The sequence below is a fragment of the Catharus ustulatus genome, chromosome 1 (genome assembly GCF_009819885.2).
Source record: "Catharus ustulatus isolate bCatUst1 chromosome 1, bCatUst1.pri.v2, whole genome shotgun sequence".
Lineage (NCBI taxonomy): Eukaryota > Metazoa > Chordata > Aves > Passeriformes > Turdidae > Catharus > Catharus ustulatus.
In genome coordinates this window covers 18,707,747-18,729,941 of record NC_046221.1, presented here as the reverse complement: position 1 = coordinate 18,729,941, position 22,195 = coordinate 18,707,747, and the positions used below count along the sequence as shown (strand labels likewise).

The 22,195-nt window shown below is 45.2% G+C and overlaps 2 protein-coding genes across 2 annotated transcripts; both read left to right on the top strand.

Annotated features, from left to right (window-relative positions):
* Window positions 1-6,313: 6,313 nt before the first annotated feature.
* COMMD3 (COMM domain containing 3) lies at window positions 6,314-9,834 on the top strand. Its single transcript, XM_042779697.1, has 8 exons — window positions 6,314-6,467; window positions 7,363-7,474; window positions 7,575-7,638; window positions 7,729-7,763; window positions 8,076-8,136; window positions 8,222-8,278; window positions 8,371-8,430; window positions 9,472-9,834. The coding sequence occupies exons 1-8, from the start codon at window positions 6,335-6,337 to the stop codon at window positions 9,529-9,531; spliced, it is 582 nt and encodes a 193-aa protein (XP_042635631.1). The 5' UTR covers window positions 6,314-6,334; the 3' UTR covers window positions 9,532-9,834.
* A 1,449-nt stretch (window positions 9,835-11,283) lies between these two features.
* On the top strand, window positions 11,284-21,952 carry BMI1 (BMI1 proto-oncogene, polycomb ring finger). Its single transcript, XM_033070568.1, has 10 exons — window positions 11,284-11,752; window positions 16,773-16,906; window positions 17,317-17,413; window positions 18,117-18,172; window positions 18,296-18,346; window positions 18,611-18,719; window positions 18,811-18,856; window positions 19,416-19,514; window positions 19,851-19,931; window positions 20,017-21,952. Exons 2-10 carry the CDS (start codon window positions 16,795-16,797, stop codon window positions 20,344-20,346), a joined length of 981 nt encoding a protein of 326 aa, XP_032926459.1. The 5' UTR covers window positions 11,284-11,752; window positions 16,773-16,794; the 3' UTR covers window positions 20,347-21,952.
* Window positions 21,953-22,195: the final 243 nt, after the last annotated feature.

Below are 22,195 nucleotides of genomic sequence, written 5' to 3'. Positions count from 1 at the left end.
CCTCTGTGTCTGAATTCACTCTTGGTGACTTTACTGAGTTGAATAACACATTTGTTTATATGTAAAAGCCAGGATTCTAAACTTAGTGGTTCTGTAAAATGTGGTTGTTACAAGATATGAAATACATGCAGCAGGAGAGTACGAAAAACATACTACAGATATAAAATAAATTTTAAAAAGGAAAAAACCCAAACCACATCATACTATTTTGATAGGCAGGTCTGTTTCAGAGGAGAGGCCTCATTCTGCTCCTAGAAAAGTTAATTAGAGCAACAGAAAGATCCTAAATTACTAGTCCTCTCATCAATATCAAGTTAAGCTTTTATCAATGTAATTTGAAGCAGCATTAAAAGCAATGAGCGCTAATTTATAATTGTTGATATTATCAAAGCAAGATCCTTTGCATACCATACATAACTGTGCCAGATTTTTATCACACTATAAAGGTTAACATAAGTGTTACAAGAAACATCAATGAGCTACGTACACTACGTTTGCTTTTGGTTAGATAAGTATGCTTTGTAGTAGTTGATATTCCCTCTAGATAATGGATATGGGCCAGATTCTCTGCTGACACAACGCAATAGAAGCAATTTGAAGGCAGATATGCTGATTCACACGAGGTGCAGATCTAGCCCTAATTTATTTAGATGCAACAAACCATCTTAAGTAAGTGTGATTCCTAACTATTACTCAGCCATTCCTCACTGTTGCCAAAAGGGAACTGTGAATGCCAAGGTCTGCAGGACTTTATTTATCAAAGCTTCTTTTAAGGCATCTTCCATTTTGGCATGCAAGTCTCGCTTTATGACCAGAACCAAACATTTTCATGAAATAGCAGGTCCAATTCTAGCAAAAAATGCCACATAGTGCTTGTTCTTGCTGCAATATTACAACATCTTTTTCAACAAGTTTTTTATAAAAACTGTTTATTACATTAGTAGAACTAGATATTTTTGCTGCTTGATACTGTGGAACTGTATAAAGAGAATTAAAAATGCTTTGTCACATACCTCTAAATACTGGATTAATGATAACTCACTGTCTGTATTTCTGTTTTTATCTAATTTGATAGGAAACTAAGTGCAGAGCTACGAAAATCACATTTCTTTTTGTTATATAAATACAAAATTATTTTACATAGCAAAATTAGGTGCTATGCTGAATAACATTTTAGTGTCGTGACATTAAACATCTGGAGACAAATAGTACCTAAGCCACACAGCTTAATTTTCCTTTGAGGTTTATCTATTTTTACTTACATTTCCTGGATGTCAGCTTATAATAATTACTCTTCTACACACATCTCCAGCACTAATGTGACAGACTGTGAATGCTTCTTGACAATAGAACATAATATCCTCCTTACAGGTTTCCACCAGCAAGGCTACAATCTTACCATCACGTGTATAAACATGTAAAAAGCCTTACTTTAAACATTAACAAATTTCAAATGTATTTGGCTTACTGTTAAAAATCACATACAGATTAAACTTTTCTCAATAAATCTACAAAATAAAGCTAGATGTAAAGAACCTCGGGTACAATGTGTGACATTTGTACCTGAGAGCTGCCTCAACTTTGAAGCATCTGTAAATTACCTAAGATCCTTTGAAAAGTAGCAAAAAAATTCATTTAAGACCTGCCTCCAGTAAGTGTTGCTTACAAAGACAGAATGCCAACATAATAACTAAAAAGCAATTTCTAGTATTTTTGTGAATATGACAAACTGTTCATCTGTGACACAGGACCAGAGATGGAATTACAATAGTAATTCCAGTAAAGCAGCAGGGATGTTTGTATTTCTCCATCTGACATTAAAAGCAGCATGCTTTCTGTAGGCCTCATTTGTAAACCTCCACGAATTTAATCAAAGACCTCAGAGTTTTATCCAAAGAAAGAGCAAACACATTATGAACTATAGAGCTTTATTTCTCTGTGAAAGAAAAAAGAAGGAAAGAGAACGACTGAAAAATCAGAAAATGCAGGACTTACATTTAATTAGAAAGAATTCAAAATAAGTCAAAACACATAAAACAACAATTCTGGAGGATGTACTGCCTAGCACATCGCAGTACACATCCAGCTCACATCCACAGATCTTTACTGATTCTTTTATAACTCAGTTTTTGCATGATCTTAGACAGAAAGTATGCAAATTATCCCTGTGATTTTTATTTGGCAAGAAATTGTAAAATATAAATTCAAATAAATTTCTAGAGTTTTGATTTGAGTTTTCATAAAATAAGGGGGTAATGGAACTTTTATAACATATAAGATTTTCCTGAATTGTTAAAAATCAGAGGAACTATAATGTTTTAAGCAGTTTCTTTAGTTACCTCTATTCCTGAGCATTTAAATAAGGACTGAAATATCAGAAGCTTAAAAGTAAAATTAAAATGTGAAAGCTCTAGATTTTTTTTTTCACAGTCTAGGAATATCTGACTGTTTTAATGTATAAAGGGAAAATCAGAAGACTATAAGTTCTGACAAATAGAAGATAAAAGTCAATTGAATAAAGCTAATCAAAAGGCACATAAATAAGACCTACTTCTTTTAAAATAAAATAATCTGATTTATCTCCAAAAATACTACCAGTAGAAAAAATGGTTTTCATTTTAAATAGTCAAAAAATATTAAATATCTGGTAAAAAATGTATTCAACTACTATAGATTCTACCTTAACAAAATAAATCAAGTGCTTTCACATATTTAAATAAAAAGCTAAGGTCCTTAACTGTTAATCAGAACTATTTGTAAGCAAACAAAGCATGTTTTATTGAATAGTCCTCGTGTCTAGACAAACAATGCATTTATTGAAATTAATACATACCAAAAATTTCTGAAAGCAAATATTTTCTTCTTAATATGAGACAAGTGCTGCACTTTCACCAGATATGAGCACTGTCTACAATAATCATACCAATTAAATAATTCACATAATTGCCTGGTTCAAGGCAGTATTTTATTTAATATATTGCACTTTTGTGCCTGTGATTATGAGAGAAATTTTCCTGGGCTTTCTGGCATATGCAGACACCTTTTCTTTATTTCTGTCATCATGTCAGTTACTGGTATTGGATATTATGCTGTCTCTAAAGATATCAATCCAGCAAAAAATAAATTTTGTAGAAAACACTGACTTATTTTTATTGCTTTGATCTGCTTAAAATATTTTATTCAGAAAAATATATTTTATAATGAAGAAGGCTTGATATTGACTTAAAAGAAAAGTTCAAGGGGCATTCTATTAATCTGTGGAAGAAACCCTTGGAATTCAGGAATACTTCAACAAAAAACTGGTATCAGAATATCATCTTTTGTTACTATCTCTTAACTCTATGTAGAGCAATACACAGATGAAAACATGTTAATCTGAGACTTTTCAGAAATATTTATGCCAATGTTTAAATTTTATTAATTAGTCCTCTGGAGATGCTAATGATTTCCCTTCATTTTGAATGGCTGAACTATTTTGTTTTAAGTAACAAAGTTCAAGCTGTAAAAATTACTATCTGGCATGGGCTGAGGCAGTCTGTTTCCCTGATTAATTATTATTCAAGTATTTATGCGTTTCTGTCATAATTTCTTTATTCAATATAAAGGTTAGACTTCTCTAAGAAATTTTAATGAACAGCTCTTTAAAATGTGTGTATGGTCTAAACAAGTAGTAAATTCTCATACCAGTCTTTCCATCTGAATCTATCTCATGACCTTCTTCGAGGGAAAAAGAAAGAACAAAATGTCAAGCTGAGAGACAAGGTAGAGGACTTGATAATACAAATTTTGTGATGAAATTTTGATGTGTTACATGTACTATATAATCCTGCAATGAATCTTTAGCAGTTGTGTTAATTTATAGATTCCAATATGGTATAAATGATTAGGGGATGTTGAAGAAGAAATTTCTGTAATGTACAATCATACCCTATGTGTACATTCTAATATATTTTAGGTGACAACTCTTTTCTTATAGCCCTGGTCTCTAACTTTGTAGTTCTACAGCTCAGAACTCTCTCTCTCCTCCATGTTATGGTTTTTCTTCTCCTCCATTTTACGCTGGCTTTTCTTAGGCATCCTGTATGTATTTGATAACCATACCAAAAAAAAAGAGAGAAAGTCTTATTCTGTCAGCCCACCTGCCAGACAATACCCCTTTCTTGTTTCTGGCAAAAAAAAAAAAATTTAAAAGACTGGGACTTCTTTCTGCCAGACTCTGACTTTGTAAATTCAGTGGTATTAATTTTTATGTATCAGGCCAGAGGGAGTATTTCAGATCATGTTCCAAAACATTCCATGTTCGTTCCTCACAGTATCAGGAGGCCTAATATTATACATGAGAGTTATAACTGAGAGCCAGATCCTGCAGCCAGTTGATTTTCCTCTTTACATTAATTTGGGCACAATTAAGACCTAGGTATACAAACATGTTTTTTAATAACACAGTGACCAGACAACCCACAGGAGGCAGGGAACTGGAGGCAGAATCTTTTGATAGCCTGCATCCACAGTGAAGGAGATGCACACACAGGCTTGGTTTACAGAAAATATTAATTAATTAATTAATATCACAAACATAGTAAAATCACAAAAAAATGAAAAAGAAAAGAAGTTGAGGGATTATCTCAAATGGAGCATGATTCAAATAAACATAAAAGGCACTGTGGTGAGATGTGATAAAGTCTAATCTTACCATCTGTACTAGGACAAAGCTGGAACTGGCCTCCAAAGCTGGACCAAGCTTTTAGATGGTGGATTGCAATTAGTGAGAGTGAAGGATACAAAATTCCAAAAGGCTTTTTAATTAAATCAGCTACCAGTCAATTACCATGAAAGTTCAGAAGAAATTAAATTTTTTGTTCTTTTTGACATTGTATAGACATTATTTTAAAATAATGAATCTGGCAAAGGCCTCTAGCTTTTACGCATGTTTTTTAGGCTGAGTAGCTTTCAGCATTGCATTTCCCTTTAAGAAATGTTCAGCAGAAATGTTTGTTCAATAAAGAATGCCAAGTAACACAGTAACATTCTTGACCATTCAGAATAGGCACACACGAAGAAAAAATAAAGATATCTAAAATATTTTCTGTACATAAACTTCAAAGGTCATATACATCATGTTCCATGTAACACACTAAGGCCTTTACTTTTTTTGATTACATCAGTCCCAATTTGGTCCTTAGCTGAGATATAACCACACAATATTTCATTGTTTACTTTCAAGTTACTTAAGTAAACTTTATTATTTTTGAGGATTATGGCAATGTTTCAATAGTTAAAGAATAGATGCTGACAAAAGAGGTTGATACCTCGTGAAGAAATTATTAGATTTTCATGGAGATGTTTTCAGACAGCAGTTGTACGCCTTTCGTAAATCACCATAAAAGGCTGTTTGTATGCCAAAATGTGCAAAACCTTTTGCCAAAACGCAACAGCAATCCTGGCTAGAAAATCAGTTTAGGAAAACAGAAATTAGTTTAGCAGTAAGTTCACATTTCAGCTGACCATAACCACAGGTAAAAAACGTGGTTTGACACACAAATCTATAACCACGGGGGCAGGGGAGAATATCTGATGATACACATAGACGTTTCAGAAGCAAAATAACATTCTTTACTGGGAGTGGTTAAGCATTGGAACAGGCTCCCCAGGGAGGTGATGGAGTCACCATCCCTGGCAATGCCAAAACCCCCGAGCAGACCGTGGCAGTCCGTGGTGTGCTTGAGTGGACAGGGTGGTATCTGGTCGGGGACCGGACTGGATGATCTCGAACGTCTTTTCGAACCTCAATGGTTCTATGATACCACATAACGAAGGGATAATCCTGTTCCTGAGGATTTCATACTGCCAGCAATACATTTTTTGGTTGAAAAGCTTTACACATACACATTCACGTTAGACATCTATTGAGGAAAAGAGCTTTAGGGATTTCATGATGCACGAGCACTTTTAAGATTCATTAAGGGCTAATTACACCCCAAAACACGCCCTTGCGACACATCTGCCACCAAAACAGCATCGCACCCCACTGTAACCCCCAGCAGCGAGGGGCCGCGCTGAGAACACGCGTGGCGAGGACGGCGGCGGAGCGGGGTGGGGCAGGGGAGCGGGGCGGGCGCGGACCGGCACCGGCTCCGACACCGATACCGACACCGGCACCGGCACCGGCACCGGCACCGGCACCGGCACCGACACCGACACCGACACCGACACCGACACCGGCTCCGCCAGCGGCGCCTCCTGCCCGGCCCGCCCCGCGCGCGGCCCCGCCTCGCGCCCGCGATCAGCTGCGCGCGCGTCACGTGGGCGCGTGTCGAAGGTCACGGCGCCCACAATGGAGCTGTCGCCGTACGCGCAGGGCGGGTGGCGGCTGCTGGGCGACCCCCGCCGCTTTCCCCGCCGCCCGTTCGCCGCCCTGCTCCGCGCCGCCTTCCGCAGCCTCCTGGATCACCCGCAGGCCGGGTTGGGTATGGCGTGGCGCGGGGGGGGTGCGGGCCGCGCCGCTCCGCGGGGCGCGCAAGCGGGCGCGGGGCTCCGGCCGCCCCCGCGGGTGTCCGCGCGTGTCCGCGGAGCAGCGGGCGCTGCCCGCGCACCCGCCCGGGGCGGCTCCTGCCCGCGGGCGGCTCCGGGGTGCCGCTGCGCGGGGTGTCATCGCCAACGCGCGCCCGCTTCGAGAGAGCTCCGAGCTGTCCGAAGCAGAGGGGGCGGGTCGGGAAGGGACCCCGCGCGTTCGTGTCCGCGGGCGCGGGGGGCTGAGCGGGCGCCGCTCCCCCGCCGCTCTCCGCGACCCGGCGGGCGGTTTCGCGCGTGGACACGTCCTGCGGCAGCCCCGGGACGAGGGTGCACGGCCGTGCCGGTCATTTATCGGTGTCAGTGACTCCGCCGCCCCTCCGCGGACGGAGGTACCGGGCGGGGGCGGTCCCGGAGCCCCTCTCGGCCCGTGGCCCCAGTCCTGCTCCTCGCCATTAAGCGCCTGCTGAGGATCGCGGACAGGGCTCGCAGGGGAAATTGAGGTTTTCCTTCTTTCTTGCTTTTTTTTTTTTTTTTGTTCCCCTTCCTTTTTTTAAAATTTATTTTCTTTCTTACTTTTTTTTTTTCCCTTTAATGGGAAGGGGCTGTGGAGGCGGCGGGGCGCTCAGCGCCGCACAGCCCCGCCTGGTACGGCTTGCCCCAGCCAGTGCTTCAGCCCCTCACCTTCTCCTCCGCCTCCTCGCCTTGCCTGTCCTTCGGCTCTGAAACACCGAATGTGTTTCATTTTGAAGTTTTTGTGGGAAAGATAGCTTTCAAAGGGCGAGCAGCAGCCTTTGGTACCGTGTGCAGGGGTTTGGCAAATGAGTGTCATCAGTAATTCATTTATTTTAGACGATCCAGACCTGAAAGATATTGACCCTACAGTATTAAAACATTGCCATGCTGCGGCTGCAACGTGTATTCTGGAGGCAGGGAAGCACAAAGCTGACATATCTGCTATAAGGTATACTTGGAAGCTACACCATTTCTCTAGCAGTTGTTACTTAAAAGTGTACTACTGAGTTAATGTTAACAGAAAGCTAATAAATTCTTTTTCCCCCTAGCACATGCCTAGAAGACTGCAAACTGGATAAAGAGAGAATAGAAATATTTTGCACCGAATATCAGGTTTTTAAACCAATTTTAACGTATTAATTTTTCTCCTTTTATGGGAATTTATTTAAACTAGCAAACTTTTTTTTTTTTCTCTTACTCCAGAAAAACAAGGATGCATTGGAAATCCTATTGGGAAGGTAGGTTAATCACTCATCAGAGACATGGTTTCACTTACAGTTAGTTTGAAACTGTCCTGGAAAACACTTGTGCATACTTTAGGTGATTAAAGTAAGTAATATTGTTCCATTAAAAAATAAAGTGCAGTTTTAACAAACTCTAGAAAACAGCTGTTGAAACTTTTATTCATTTGGAATTCTACCCTGAAATAATCTTTTAGAGCTTCCCAAGGAACATTACCAGGATCATGAAAAAGTTCTTTATTGATGGACAGCTTGAAAAAATAACCTTTTCTTTTAGCATAGGGAATATGTAACTGTTGTGTTTTTCAGCATAGGCAGATCTCCTCTCCATATAACTGATGTGTCTTGGCGCTTGGAATATCAAATCAAGGTAATTTTAACAGATCGAGGTGTTTCTTTAGTCCTTTTTAATGCTGAGACCTGGCTTTTTTATATGTTTTTTGTTTTTTATTTAGAACAATCAACTTCATAAAACTTATCAGCCTTCCTATTTGGTGACCTTAAACGTAGAGGTACTGTAGTCCCAGCACCCTCAAAAGAAAAAATGCAAATGCATGATATTTTGAAAATAAAATAGACATTGCTGTTTCTTTTTCCCCTTCAGAACAGTGATTCAGGATCACACCCAGATGTTAGTTTTAGTTGTACAATGGAGCAATTACAGGTACTTGTTTCCTTCATCATTCTATACTTAGCCTCAATTGTGGATGTCCATGTTTTTAACAACTTACCAGTCAAAGAGAAATCATATACACTATTGCTTAAAAAAAATCCAGTACTGGGAGGGTAAGAGAATTTTCATAAAAGTTATCCAAGTGTATTTTTATTGTCTTTTCAAATAAAGTTGGAAAGTAACTGAATTTAGTTGCGTGGGGAGTATTTTACATACGTGCATAAATATTTTGTCTGTTTTCATAACTGTAATCCATATGTATATGTGGGAGGAAGATCATCATTTTCTGAAACTCTGATTTCCGTGCTTTAGAGAAATGATTAAAGAAGCTGGTTCAGTGATTTAAATGTGTCGTGATTAAAAATAGAGAAGGAACTGAAGGCTCTTCAGTGGTGTTAATGACATGTAAGAAATGTCCTGAAACAAACGTTGATCTTTGTTTAGCGATTTAAATGTGTAACTGAACAATAGAGGTATTGTAATGCTTGGAAGTGACCAAACTGTGGAGGATCGGGAAGAGGCTTGGTGGGAGAGGAAAAGCAAGATATTAAAACTTAGGGTTTACACCTCCTCTTTTTAAGTGTGTCTCAAAAGTTGTCCTTTCATCAGTAATGAGTGTTTCTAGTTGGTTTGCTGGCACAGTGAAATCTGATGTGATTTAGCTGGAGAATGGTCCTGGTACAAAATTGTACTCAAACTATTTTCAGTATTTTAGAAATCCATGTAGTACTTCAGAACCTGAAGCAAATGTCAGCATTAGCCATTGTGGCAATACCAATAAAATCAACGTGTTAATAGTAATGATCTATTTTAGGAGAAAATACATTTTTAAAGAGTTTTCCTTCAGTTCCTACTTTTCTGACTACATTATGAAATACAGAGCTATTTAATTATTTGCTTGCACTGTTCATCAGTTGCAACACTTCTTTGTGCTACAAGGTGCTGGTTTCATTGCATCTCTATATAAAAAAAACCCTCTGTTCTTCTGGCTGACCTTTTAAAAATATTCTAAGATACTGTTTCATCTCTTAGGACTTAGTGGGAAAGCTAAAAGATGCTGCAAAAAGTCTAGAACGGGCGACTCAGATGTGACTGAAGGAAGGGGTCAGCCTGCTGAAGCACTCTCCTTCCTAAGTGTCTCCTAAATGACAAATGTCTTTCATCTCTTGATGCAAACTGGGGTTTTTCTTAAATCCTTGGATGTGAATTAAGTGAAACAACTTTTTTTACATCTGCATTGGGTATTACTTGCTCATGTAATTTTTTTTATTAACTCCTCTGAAATATTTGCTGAACTGTCATGTCATCAAAGTATTCCTTCTATCTTATTTTGTATATTTTTATAACTGTCGCTGCTTATTTTTCTCTGTGATCTAATAAAAGTTTATTCACGCCTGTTGTGCACGTTCTATGGATGAATTAGCTGTACCTAAAAGATGCTAAACGTTAGATCAGCTCACTGAGGCAAAAGCGCCTCTTCCCGTGCCGCGGCTCCGGCGCGGTTCCTGAATCGCCCGCCGCGCTTTGTCGTTTCCAGCCCATCTCACATCTCTCCTGCGAGGGAAAGTTGGACCCCGGCGCGGGGGGACAAGAAAGGACTCGGTTTAATCTTGTGGAGCCGGGGCGCCTCACGGAAAGCCGGCAGACGCCGCGGAATGGAGCGGAGCCGGGTGGCGGCTCCGGCTCGACGGCGCGGCTGTTCCCGGCATCTGCAGCGCGCCTTGGGCCGGCCCGGCAGCGCCGGGCTCCGCGGGGCCGCTCGCTGCCGCCGGCAGGTGCGGAGGGGCTCCGAGCCGCGGTCTGTCCGCACCTGCCGGCCCGCGGAGGATGCGCGGCGGTGGCCGCTCCATCGCCGCGGAGCGGGGCGTTTTGCTCTCCGCTACTGCGCGCCCGAGCGGCGGGCGGCGTCTTATCCTCGCCAGAGGCGAGCACCGCGAGGGTTTCCCCGGTTCCCTCCCTCCCGCTCCGGCGGGGTGTGGGGACACCGCGGGTCCCCGCGACAGCCGCCCCCGCCGCCGCTCGGGGCGGAAAAGCTCCCGCGCGGCCCTCGAGGGGACGCGCCGCCTCGACGCCGGCGGCTCCGCGCGGCCCCGGCGGGGCGAGGGGCGCGCGGCAGCGCGCACGCGGTGGCGGAGGCGCGAGGCCGCGGCGCGGGTCCCCCGGGGGTCGCTCCGTCGCCGGACGGGGGTGGGAGCGCGCAACAAGTGCGCGGAGGGAGGCGAGGGCTGCGGGGGCAGTGGGGCGGGCGGCGTGTGGGGCCGGCGGGCGTGCGGGCTGTGGGGCTGCGGAGCTATGGGGAGGATGGAGAGGGCAGCGCCGGGCAGGGCGGGGGGCGCGGGGCGAGAGCGGGGAGCGCAGCGGCTGAAGGGGAGCGGCGGCGAGGGCGGAGGGAGCGCGGAGAAGGAGGGCGGGAGGCGCTGGGGCTGCGGCGGGCGGGAGCCGCGGAGCGGGGCCGGGGGTCGGGGCGGGCGGTGAGGAAAAGGAGGAGAAGGAGGCATCGGCGGCGCGCGGGCGAGCGCGTGCAGGGCCGGGGGGAGGGGAGGGAGGGAGGAAAGGCGGAGGGAGGGAAGGGAGGGGGTGGCGGGCGGGGGAGGGGAGGGAGGGAGCGAGGGGGGAGGCGGAGGGGGAGGAGGCGGCCGGGTTGCGGGATTGGGTCACGGGGAGGCTGCCGGGCCCCGGCGGCAGCGCCGCTAATTCCCAGGCCGCCCTTAAGGAATGAGGCGCCCCACGTGACGCTGGCGGGGCGGGCGAACTCCGAGCCATTTTGGGGACGGTGTCAGTTTCCACTGTGTGCCTTCAGCGTTGCATTCTTCCCTCCTCCGCCCTCCTCCCGCCCGCCCGCCCGCCCGCCCTCCTTCCCTCCCCGGGTCCCCGCCACCAACTATGAAATAACAACAACAATAATACTCGTAATAATAACAATAATAATAAAGGAAGGAACGCGAGAGAGGCCGCGAGGCGGAGCGGGGGGCAAAGGGAGAGACAATGGGCTGGTGGAGAGAGGACCCATCCGGACCGGGGAGACTGTGCGCTCCCAGCGCCTGAGCCGCCCGGGCGGCCAACTCGGAGGGAGCGAGAGAGCGAGGGAGCGAGCGAGAAGGGCCCGCGAGGAGCGGAGGAGACCCGGGCGTTCTGTAACTAAAATGAGCGGAGCGCAGCGGCGGCGGCGGCAATAAGCTTATTGCAATTGACAGCGTCTGCAGTTCATTTCAAGATGGCCGCTTGGCTCACATTCATTTTCTGCTGAACGACTTTTAACTTTCATTGTCTTTTTTGGCCGCTCCGATCATCACCCACCGGCTCCGTTTTCCGGGTACGTATGAAGCGAGGTGTCGCCTTACCAAGGGCGGGGGGCGGAGGGGGCTCGGCGGCGGTTTTCGGCCGGTTTGGGGGCTGCAAAGGGGCGCCTAGGTGTCCCCCGAGCTCTCCGTATGGGAAAAGCGCTGACAGGCTGCTCTAGCCACACACACACATACAGACACGCAGCAGCAGCAGCCTGTGCACTCGCTCGCGTTACGCACCCACATTTGCAAATTTTAGTTCCTTTCTTTCTCCAGACGCCCCCTAAAACCTTTCTGTGCACATGGCCCCCGAGGAGAATATTTATATTTCCCGACCCTGCTGCCAGCCCGGCCCGAGCGCCCTTTGTTTAAAGGCAGATTTTGATTAAACAGGGACGTTCGTGAAATCTGGAGCTGCCTGGGTCAAGTGATTTCAGTCCTCCCCGAAAGAAATGTGTCTGGGGGGGGTTAAAATGTCAGATAACGCACCCATTTTATAGAGACGGAGCCAGCGGGGGGTAGCGATCCTCCTGGGGGGGTTGTTAGGCGCCGGGGCACCCAGCAGAAAATGTTATTAACTTAAGTTGGACAAGTACTTCTGTGAAATTGGATGGGTTGTAAGATGGCGGTTCCCAGTTGTTTCCAATGTCTCCTCTTACATTTCTGCTCTAAATGCTGAACTTTAGGGGTTTGTGCCTACTGGGAGAGGCAAGGGGTGGTCAACGCCGAGAAATAACTTTTTTGGGGGGTCAGGACAGCACTTTTAATGCGGTCTTGGGGAGCTGGGACGAGCGGTTTGCTGGAGCCTTTAGAGCAAAGGTGATGTGTCTGCGGGACGCGGAGGGGGGGTGGTGTGTGTGAATTTCTCTTCTCTGGTCGGTATTTTTTACCCCTCCCCTGAGCCCGGGAAGGGTAAATTTACATGAAATCCTTTGTCAGATCTCAAAGATGTCACGAGTGGGCTCCTCGTGCTCTTTATGGGTAGCACTTGAAAGTTGCTGGTGTTATGTTTTTATAATTGAATGGCCTTGGCAGTATACAAAGCGGGATGTTTCTGTGTGTTTGCTGTAAACATTTGCAAATAATCTGGTGAAAATAAGGAGGAAAAAAATCGCATTTCCATAAAAGTGAGGCAGTAACTTTTCAGCCTCTAAAAACTTTCATTCACTTCTCTACTCTCCAGAAAAGTCGAAGAAAACCTGGGCATGTGTGCCCATTTGCAAGCTTGGCGCTAAAAGAATTTTTTTTTTTTTTGCGTAGTCTGTAGTGGTGAGAGCAGCTTCTGTTATGGGACTGTCTCTAAGAGCAGGGACGTTCAGTACAGTACAGTCCAGTAAAACTACTTTGAGTGACTCTCTGCATCCCGTCCTGGAAACTGAGACTTGTGTTGCACTTTGCCAGAGACACGAAGCCTTGACCTACCTGATCGCTTAGATATTACAAAATAACATTTTAGGGTATTTTTTAAAGTAGATAGGTTGCGTCTTACGCCTAGTCCCAGGAAGGTGATTTAAGAGACTGGGGTCCTTTTGCACTCTGTTGCCAATATTCAGGTCTTTTCTCGCTACACCGAGTTGTGCAGAGATACTTGAGGTTCGTGTGCCTCTTCTGAAAGAAATACTGTCCTCTCTTTTAAAACATATGCGGCCATTCTTAAGCGAAAGAGTAATAACAGGCTCGATAGTTCAAGTGGCTCTGGCTGATAATGGGTGAAGATGTAGAATGAAGGCTTGCTTTATTCCTGATGAGAGTTTTCCGAGAGGAGATGGGTACAAAGTACACAAACCTACCCGAGCGATGCTTCTATTCTTTATGTATGTATTTTCTGTTAGAGACCTGTCGAGCAAGGTTTGATAGCTTATTGCCTTTATGGATTTTTAATAATGCAGCTGATTCTTAGCAGGAGAATGCACTTCTGTTTTTCTTCATTTTGACATAACTTGTTTAAGGCCTCTGTATAATCGGTTGGTTGGCAGTGTTTACTTCTAGCAGGTATTATCCACATATATTTTACGTTTAGTTGTTCCATGTGTCAATGTGTAAATATATATTGTCCTGGCTAAGAGGCTGTTTGTATTTCTGTGAAGTGTTGGCATTCACCGTGTGATCAGCAGGAGCAGAAAAAACATCTGAAAGGGTTTCCTCGTACCAAGATATTAAACTCAGGCTGCTGTAGTAAAATGTGCTGTGTTCATGTTGTATCCCCGCAGGCACAGACACTCGTGTGCCTGTGCGGGTGGCTTTTGGGGAGAAATTAGGTGCCTAGTTCAGCTCGCTGGGGAAAATCACTGGTTTTCAAGATAGCTCATAGCACGTTAAAAATGTGCTAACTTTGGGCAATAAATAATCCGCATTTAGGGGTTGCTTCGACAAAACAGGTTTCACGGTTGAATTTAATCCCCCTCCATTTAGGAAGGGGCTATGCCTGCGTGAAATAAACGCGTTAATGTCTTGAAAGGTTTGTCCCAGTCTGTCAGGGCTGGGAAGGAATTCTCGGTCAGCCGACTTGTGTGACCTCGGTCACTGCTGGGTTGTTGGGGGGTTTTTTGGCTTTTTTTTTTTTTTGGTTTAGATATTTATGAATTATAAGGTACTGACTTGAACAAATAAAACACAGAACCGTGAAAGCAGCCTGTCCATGTGTAAGTACCTAAAGGGACTCCAGAGCCGCCGGCTTCAGGGCACTGGGTTCTTCAGAGAGGCGTGCAGAAACTCCGTCTCTGCCTTTTCTGGGAAAAGCAAAACCTCGGTATCAGTTTAAAAGGAAGAAGCGGAGGGTCAGGGACCCTGGAAGCGACATTTAAACCGCAGTACAATGCAGCGGGTGTCTTGCTTTCCCGCACGGTGCTGGGAACAGCTTTGGGGACCTGGTCTGTCTTGGTGCTTCTGGAACTTTGCTTTTCTTCTTGCTGGCCGGCTCTGGTTTGATGTTGGGGTGTTTTATCTGCTGTTCACTCGAGGGTTCTCCTGCAGCAGCAAGAGAAGTTTCCTGGTCAGGGTCGCTCGTTGGCGCTGTGCACACTTTTGACAATATTGTACCCCTGTCCTGGTCAGTTTGGCTGACGTTCAAAGCTTTTAGAAAGCGTGATGTGTTGCCTCTTTTTTTTTTTTTTTCCTTCTTTTTTTTCGCTGCCTAACATTGAAGTTTGCGAGTGGCTGCTCGCATCTTGAGCATACGGTGCTGCGGTGAGAGGTGGCTCGCAAGCTCTGCCTCGGGAGGAGAGGGGACCAAGGACTGGAGCTGGTGTGCTGGGAGCACTGACCTGGGCAAATTAATAGCTTGGACTGGAGCAACGTTGTTACATTGCATTTTTCAGGATGTGGTTGACAGAAAATAATTTACTCTACAATTGATGTCGCTGACAGGGTTTTTTCCCCGTGTGTGCTTTTCCCTTTATCTGTTATTCCCTCTCATTTTAAACAGTGTGCGTGCGTCTAGCGTTGGTGCCAGTGCATCCGAGGGGGTTTTATGGATTTCAGACTATGAAAATGACATTTGTTTTTCACTCTTGTCTCTGCATTGTGTTGACAAGGTGTTGATTTAGCTTTAGGAATGATCTGGTCACATGGTCCTTCGCATGTTTACACTAATGTACCGTTTAAAGTCGGTTTGGGCTTTCCCCCCTTCTCGGTGTGCTTTATTGCTGAAAAGGGGGGTTACTTAAGGATCCGGAGACTTGTTTTTTCCCGTCCAAGCACCTTACTCGGGTGATGCAAATCTCTTTACATCTTTTGCAAAACTTTGCACCGCGCTTGCCTCGTCCGCGGGATGATTTTCAAACAAGCGTCAAAGGTCGGAGAAGGAGAGAAAAAGAAGGAGTTGGGCGTCAGAGAAAGCTAGGAAGGGGAAAAGTGAGGAAAGCAGAGAAGGAGGGAGCGGGGATGCCGGCGCGGTGGAGCCGGAGCTGGGGCTCGGCACCCCACTGGCGGTGCAGGGGGCTCGGTCCCCGGGAGCGCGGCGCGGTTCTTCTCGCCGGAGGGAGGGCGCGGAGGGAGAGAGGAGCTATCTCAGACCAGCTCCTCGCACCGAGTCGACGTGGAGAGAGGCCCCTGAGAGGATCCGAAATGGCCGAGGCTCGGGAGGAGCCTCTGGCACTCGCCTCCGCCAGGCTGAGACCCCAAAGCCCGGGGCCGCCCCCGCCGCCCGGGCTACCCCACATCGCGCCCGGGCACCCTCCGGGCTGTGGCACCCGACCCCGCCCGGGCTGCTCCCGCCCTCCCCCTCCCCTCCCTTCGCAGCCGGGCTCCCAGACCCCCGCGGGCTCCCTGACTCCTCCACCCCCTCCGCCAGCCCCCGGGCCCCGCGTCCCACCCCCTGGCCCGGCCCGGCCCGGCCCGGCCCGCCCCCCCGGCCGCCCCCCGCCCGGCTCTCGTGTGTTCCCAGCGGTGGCAGGATGCCAAGTGTAAGTGTAAGTTGCTATAGCAACCCCCTCGGAGAGCGGAGCAGATCCGGATCGGCACCGAGCCGCAGCGGCAGCCGCCCGGACCCCCCCGGCGGGCCGGCCCCGCCGTCCCGGTGCCCGGCCCCGCTCCGAGGTGCGTGTGTCCCCCCCCCCTCCGTCCCTCCCCCCGCCGCCCCTCCCCGCGCTCCGGAAATGCCAGGGCAGCCGCACCGGGAGGCGCTGGTTCCCCTTTGTGCTGCTCGCCGGCAGCCCGGTGCCCGCCGTGTCGCCCCCGGAGCTCCCCGCCGCATCGCCGCCGAGCCGCCCGCGCAGCCCGAGCCGGCCGGGGCCGCCGCGCCGCGGGAACGGCCCGTGCCCGCCGGGGAACGGAGCGGTGGGTGCCGCGGAACTGCCGCCTCTCCGCGGGGCTGCGCCCAGGCCGGCCCGGGGCGGTGCGGTGCGGGGACGCCCCGCCGGCCTCGGGACCGGCCCTCGCCCGCCGCCCGGCCCCGCGCCGCCGCCGCCGCCTTCGTCTTCCGCGCTTGGTCTTCCTCTGCGCCGGAGGATGCGATGCGATGCACGGGGGAAGGGGATGCGCCGGACCGCGGCACCTGGGACGCCGCCGCGCTCGTCCCCGCTGACCGGTCCTCTGTGTCTGTGTGTCTTTCAGAGCCGCTCCTCGCCACGCCAAAATGCACCGAACAACCAGAATCAAAATAACCGAGCTAAACCCCCATCTCATGTGCGTGCTCTGCGGCGGGTACTTCATTGATGCAACAACCATCATAGAGTGCCTCCACTCCTGTAAGTACGACCGGGCGCTCCGCGTTTTCCCCCCGCCGCTTCCCTCCTTTCCCGGCATCCCGGGAACACGGAAAAAAAAAATCCTCCCAAGCTCATATCCCCCGAGGGGCTCGGGACCGACGCCCTCCTCCTCCTCTCCGACGGGAGGGGAAGTAGGTGTTCCAGCCGCGGTGCAGATTTTCTGAGGATGGCCCTGCGCTCTTTGTTAAAAGTAATAATATATGTACCATAAGCGTCTCCTTTTCATGGTAATTGCCGCTTATTTGGGTAGTTGTTTAGCTTAAGCAGCGTGTTGCTGACAATGGACGATTTGCACTAGCTTGCATAGTTTAGAAAATCGCACCTTTATCTATGCATATCTGAGCGGCACCTAGGAGCATCACTAAAAGCCTGTGGTGTTTGACTTACAGTCTGTAAGACCTGTATCGTGCGTTACTTGGAGACCAGCAAGTATTGTCCTATCTGTGATGTCCAAGTTCACAAAACTCGACCGCTTTTGAATATAAGGTAGGAGAAAGTTGCGAACTGCATCTCTCGTTTTGCTTTATATGGGGAGACCAGCAGTAGTCGGTGTCAATGTTATCTCTTCGTCTGCAATTTAAATCTGAAAGGGCTTGTCAATTTACAAGCTACCTCGTGTGTATGTGCTCTCTTTGGAGTTTCTTCACAGATTGAAGCTGAAGATGCCTCTAGATGTTTTTGTTGGGCTGTTTTAGCCTACCCTAGTCATTGATGCCTCTTCCCTCTCCCCATTCTCTTGTACCACCCCGACAGTTCTTGCCTCTACTTTCTATATCTCCAAGACAAATCACTTCAGCCACAGCTCCTAGTCATGAAAAATCCTGCTGCAACTTTACAAACTAAGAGGCAAAAAGCCTTAAAATTAGGTTTGCCTTTCAGAAACGTTTTTGTTGTCAGCACTGCATTTTGCTCTCTGTACTTTCTAGGGAGGACATGGAGTTTTTAAGGCCTTCCTTCAGAGAGAGTTCTTTTTCAGTTGTGGTAAAACGGATGAGTTTGGGTTCAGAGTGGTATTTAGAGCAGGGTTAGTTTGATTACAAGGTCCTGTAAGTCAACTTTTTATGACTGGCCTCCCACTTTGTAGAAAATGCCTCATTGTTGTGAAAGTTTATAAGTGAGGAACTGCCATTTGGATTAAAATATTGCTTCATCTGCTTAATTTTATGTTGTGGGATTGTTCTTTTTTCAGGTCAGATAAAACTCTCCAAGATATTGTATACAAGCTAGTACCAGGCCTTTTCAAAAGTAAGTAGTTAAATCAGGTATTTTATTAAGAGCAGAAAAACAAAACCAGAGCCGCTATCCTATATCAATACTGTGAGTTACAGAGTAACTACTAAAAGAAAAACTATATGCTTTTCCATCTAGATGAAATGAAAAGAAGAAGGGATTTTTATGCTGCTCATCCGTCGGCTGATGGTAAAAGCTTCTCGTTCGCAACTTTATTATGTGTAGCATTGAGTTAGATGTTTTTACTGTTTCCTTTTTAACTTACAAGTGATGTATTACCATCACGGAATTTTAAGAAGTAAAGTCAGCATAATAAAAGTTTATTGTTTTAACAGTCAGGTAGCTTTCATTCATTATCTAACTGTGAAGATTTTTTTTTTCTTGTTACTGAGAATTGCAATTCTTCCTGATTTGAATTTCAAAATGTAAATTATTGTGGAAATTTCTGTGCAGCTGCCAATGGCTCTAATGAAGACAGGGGAGAAGTGGCTGATGAAGACAAAAGAATTATAACAGACGACGAGATAATAAGCTTATCCATTGAATTCTTTGACCAGAATAGGCAAGTTCCAGAATGGCAAAATTTTTCAGTTTACCTGTTTGATAGCACCTGTATTTATTATTTGTTGTAATTGTGTAATTTCTTCTTACAGACTGGAGCGAAAAGGAAATAAAGAGAAAGAAAAATCAAAGGAAGAGGTAAATAACTTTCCTTTACTCCAGAGGAAACATCCCACACACGCACACAACTTTGGGACAGGTCTGTAGCTGAAAAAAATACGTAGGTGTGTGTATTTAGAACAAAGGAAGCACACCTCCTATTATGGCACTGAGTACAGAAGAGGTAAAACATTTTTATAAAGCTGTATGTGTAGGCAACTTTTTAAAATTAAAAATACCCACAGTATTATTTTTAAAGCAGAATCTGTTTTTTTGGCAAATATTTAATATTTGAAAATATTTAATATTTGGAAAAATATTTAATGATTTATTTTAAAATAATATGTATTGCATATGTGCCTTAAAAAGATATTAAATATAATACAAATATTTACGTATAAATTCAGTTACAATTTTAAATTACTTTCTTTAGAACTATAATTTACTGTTTATTTCTGATGTGCCCTCTAGGACAGCAGGCATTGTTGTATTACAGTTCACAATTTAGTAAGGTGCACTTTTTCCAACATGAAACGTTAGAATACAACACTGGTGGGGGTAATTGCTCATTCTCTGATGTTCTTTACTATGCCACTAGGTGAATGACAAAAGATACTTGCGCTGCCCAGCAGCAATGACAGTGATGCATCTAAGAAAGTTCCTGCGGAGTAAGATGGATATACCTAACACTTTCCAGGTACCCATGGGAAAGAGTGATTTGTTTGTTTGGAGGTTTTGGGGGTTGTTCTTGATAGGACTCATTTTCTCATTACAGCCAGTCCCCAGCAAGTGGTAACAGTCAAGTATTTCTGGTGTGTGCCATTTATTATTCGGTCTATTTTAAAAATTTCTCTCTGTAGACTTTGGTGACACTGTAATTTTTTTAGTGCTGTAAATACCAAAGAATTAAGAAATTGCTCCTTGATGTATTTGTGATATCTGTGACAGTGGGGCTACTTTTACCTTAGAGCAGTGTCGTGCTGGGGGTAAATGCCTGGATGCTCCTTAATGCAAGGGTTCATATCTTGAACAGATCGATGTGATGTATGAAGAGGAGCCTCTGAAGGATTACTACACCCTAATGGATATTGCCTACATCTATACCTGGAGGCGGGTGAGTATTTCCAGTGTGCCTCCTGGGAGGGTGCAGGTCATGGCCTGGGCAGGGCACTTACCAGGGTCTCCCTTTTGCTTTGCAGAATGGGCCCCTGCCCTTGAAATACCGTGTCCGACCTACTTGCAAGAGGATGAAGATCAGTCACCAGAGGGAAGGCTTGAATAATAGTGGGGAGCTGGAAAGTGACTCTGGGAGCGACAAGGCGAGCAGCCCAGCAGGAGGCATCCCCTCCACCTCCTCCTGTTTGCCCAGCCCCAGCACACCAGTCCAGTCTCCTCACCCCCAGTTCCCCCACATCTCCAGCACCATGAATGGCACCAGCAGCAGCCCCAGCAGTAACCACCAGTCCTCCTTTACCAACAGAGCTCGGAAAACATCAATAAATGGCTCCTCAGCCACTTCATCTGGTTGATGTGCCAACCAGGCTACCACCCTTGCCCCTCCTTTATATAGATCTCTCCATGCCATTACAGCTTTATAGATGCTAATCCATGTGACTATCATCCAAATTGCTTTCTTTTGTAGTAACACTGAACTTGGCTATAAAAGGCGGACTAGGTGACATTCGGGATGGACCTTAATGGAAACACAAGATTGAAATGTAAATTGTTTTCAGAGGACTGGGAAGCAAACATAAGTTACACCTTCACCTGTTCTGAATGATGTGGAGTTGTTTCTGTCCCCATCATCTGGAGCCAGGAGTCTCCAGAAGTCAATACAAATCCTGGAAAGTAGTTTGTTAATCCAGACTAACTCCTCCATTGCGTTCTCTTCGATTGTTATTGTTCTTATACTGTTTTGTGAACCTGTAGAAAGCAAGTGCTTTTTCATCTTGAAATCCAACAAAATTGAAAGAATATGCATAGAAAAATGCATATATGTAGCCATGTCACTGTGAATAACAATTTTTGCGTATTAGCCATTTTGATTCTTATGTTGCATCTTTTACTTCTCTGTTGCTGCGCAGAACCGATCAAAAGAAAAGTAAACTTCAGTTTTACAATCTGTATGCCTAAAAGCGGGTATTACCGTTTTATTTACTGACTTGTTTAAATGATTCGCTTTTGTAAGAATCAGATGGCATTATGCTTATTGTACAATGCCATATTGGTATATGACATAACAGGAAACAGTATTGTATGATATATTTATAAATACTATAAAGAAAATATTGTGTTTCATGCACTCATGATATGGTTGTTAAATTTCTAAACTGGTTCGACCCTTGCAGATGCCGCCTGTTTGAGCTTTGCTCATACTGCAAGAAACACGTTGTGTGTGAGAGCTACAGTATTGGGAAAGCACATTCAAGTCTCTGATAACCTGGAGGCAATTGGCAATCTTAAAAGGATTTTACTTGCTTTGTCTTTTTTTTTTTTCTTCCAAGTGGAATATTTTTACTTTACCAAATGTTGAAGTGATACAGTGAAAAAAAGAAATCAAGGGACATGGAAGTTTTAGACCTGTTTGATTACCTTTTTTTTATTTGGTGTGGTGGGACTGTGTTTTTAAAAGCACATGGAATCATTATAGAAGCCATAAACTATTTGATATAAATTTTAAGGAACCAGCAAGTGGCTGGGTGAAGGCATTTTATCTAAATTTGTTTTAATATATATGTACATGGTACAGTACTAACTTCATTAAAATTTAACTGGTACTTTAATATTTCCAATAAATTGTGGAGAATGCCTTCTCTTCAATGGCCTGCAAGTAGGTGCATTTTGTTAAGAGGCTTCTAAGGGTGGGGTTTTTTCAGTAGGAGGAACTTTTCCACCATAAAATATGAACAGCCCAGAACACTTTTCAGTTTGTGCTTTGCTTTGGTCGAACTTTGTGTGTGTTCATCACCCATCAGTTATACATTTGTGAGGGTGTTTATTCTATATGGATATTGTTTCATGTTTGTACGGAAAAATTGTAGTTAAACATTTCATTGTCTCCAGTCTGCAAAAGAAGCACAATTCTTATTGCTTTGTCTTGCTTATAGTCATTAAATCATTACTTTTGCATATAAATTGCTGTTATTTGTCCTGCTTGTTTTTATAGACCAGGTGATTGCAAATCCTCCACAAGGTTATTGCTTATTGATGTATATGTCTTGTTAAACAAGAGTTGATATTTTTTCCTGTAGTAAACATGTACAGTTCAATTTCAACAGTAAAAACTTCAGTTTTATATACACGAATAACTTTCATTTATAGCTGATCAAAGAAATAAATAAAAGGGATAATTCATTCAAAAGTAGCGAATTACCTCTG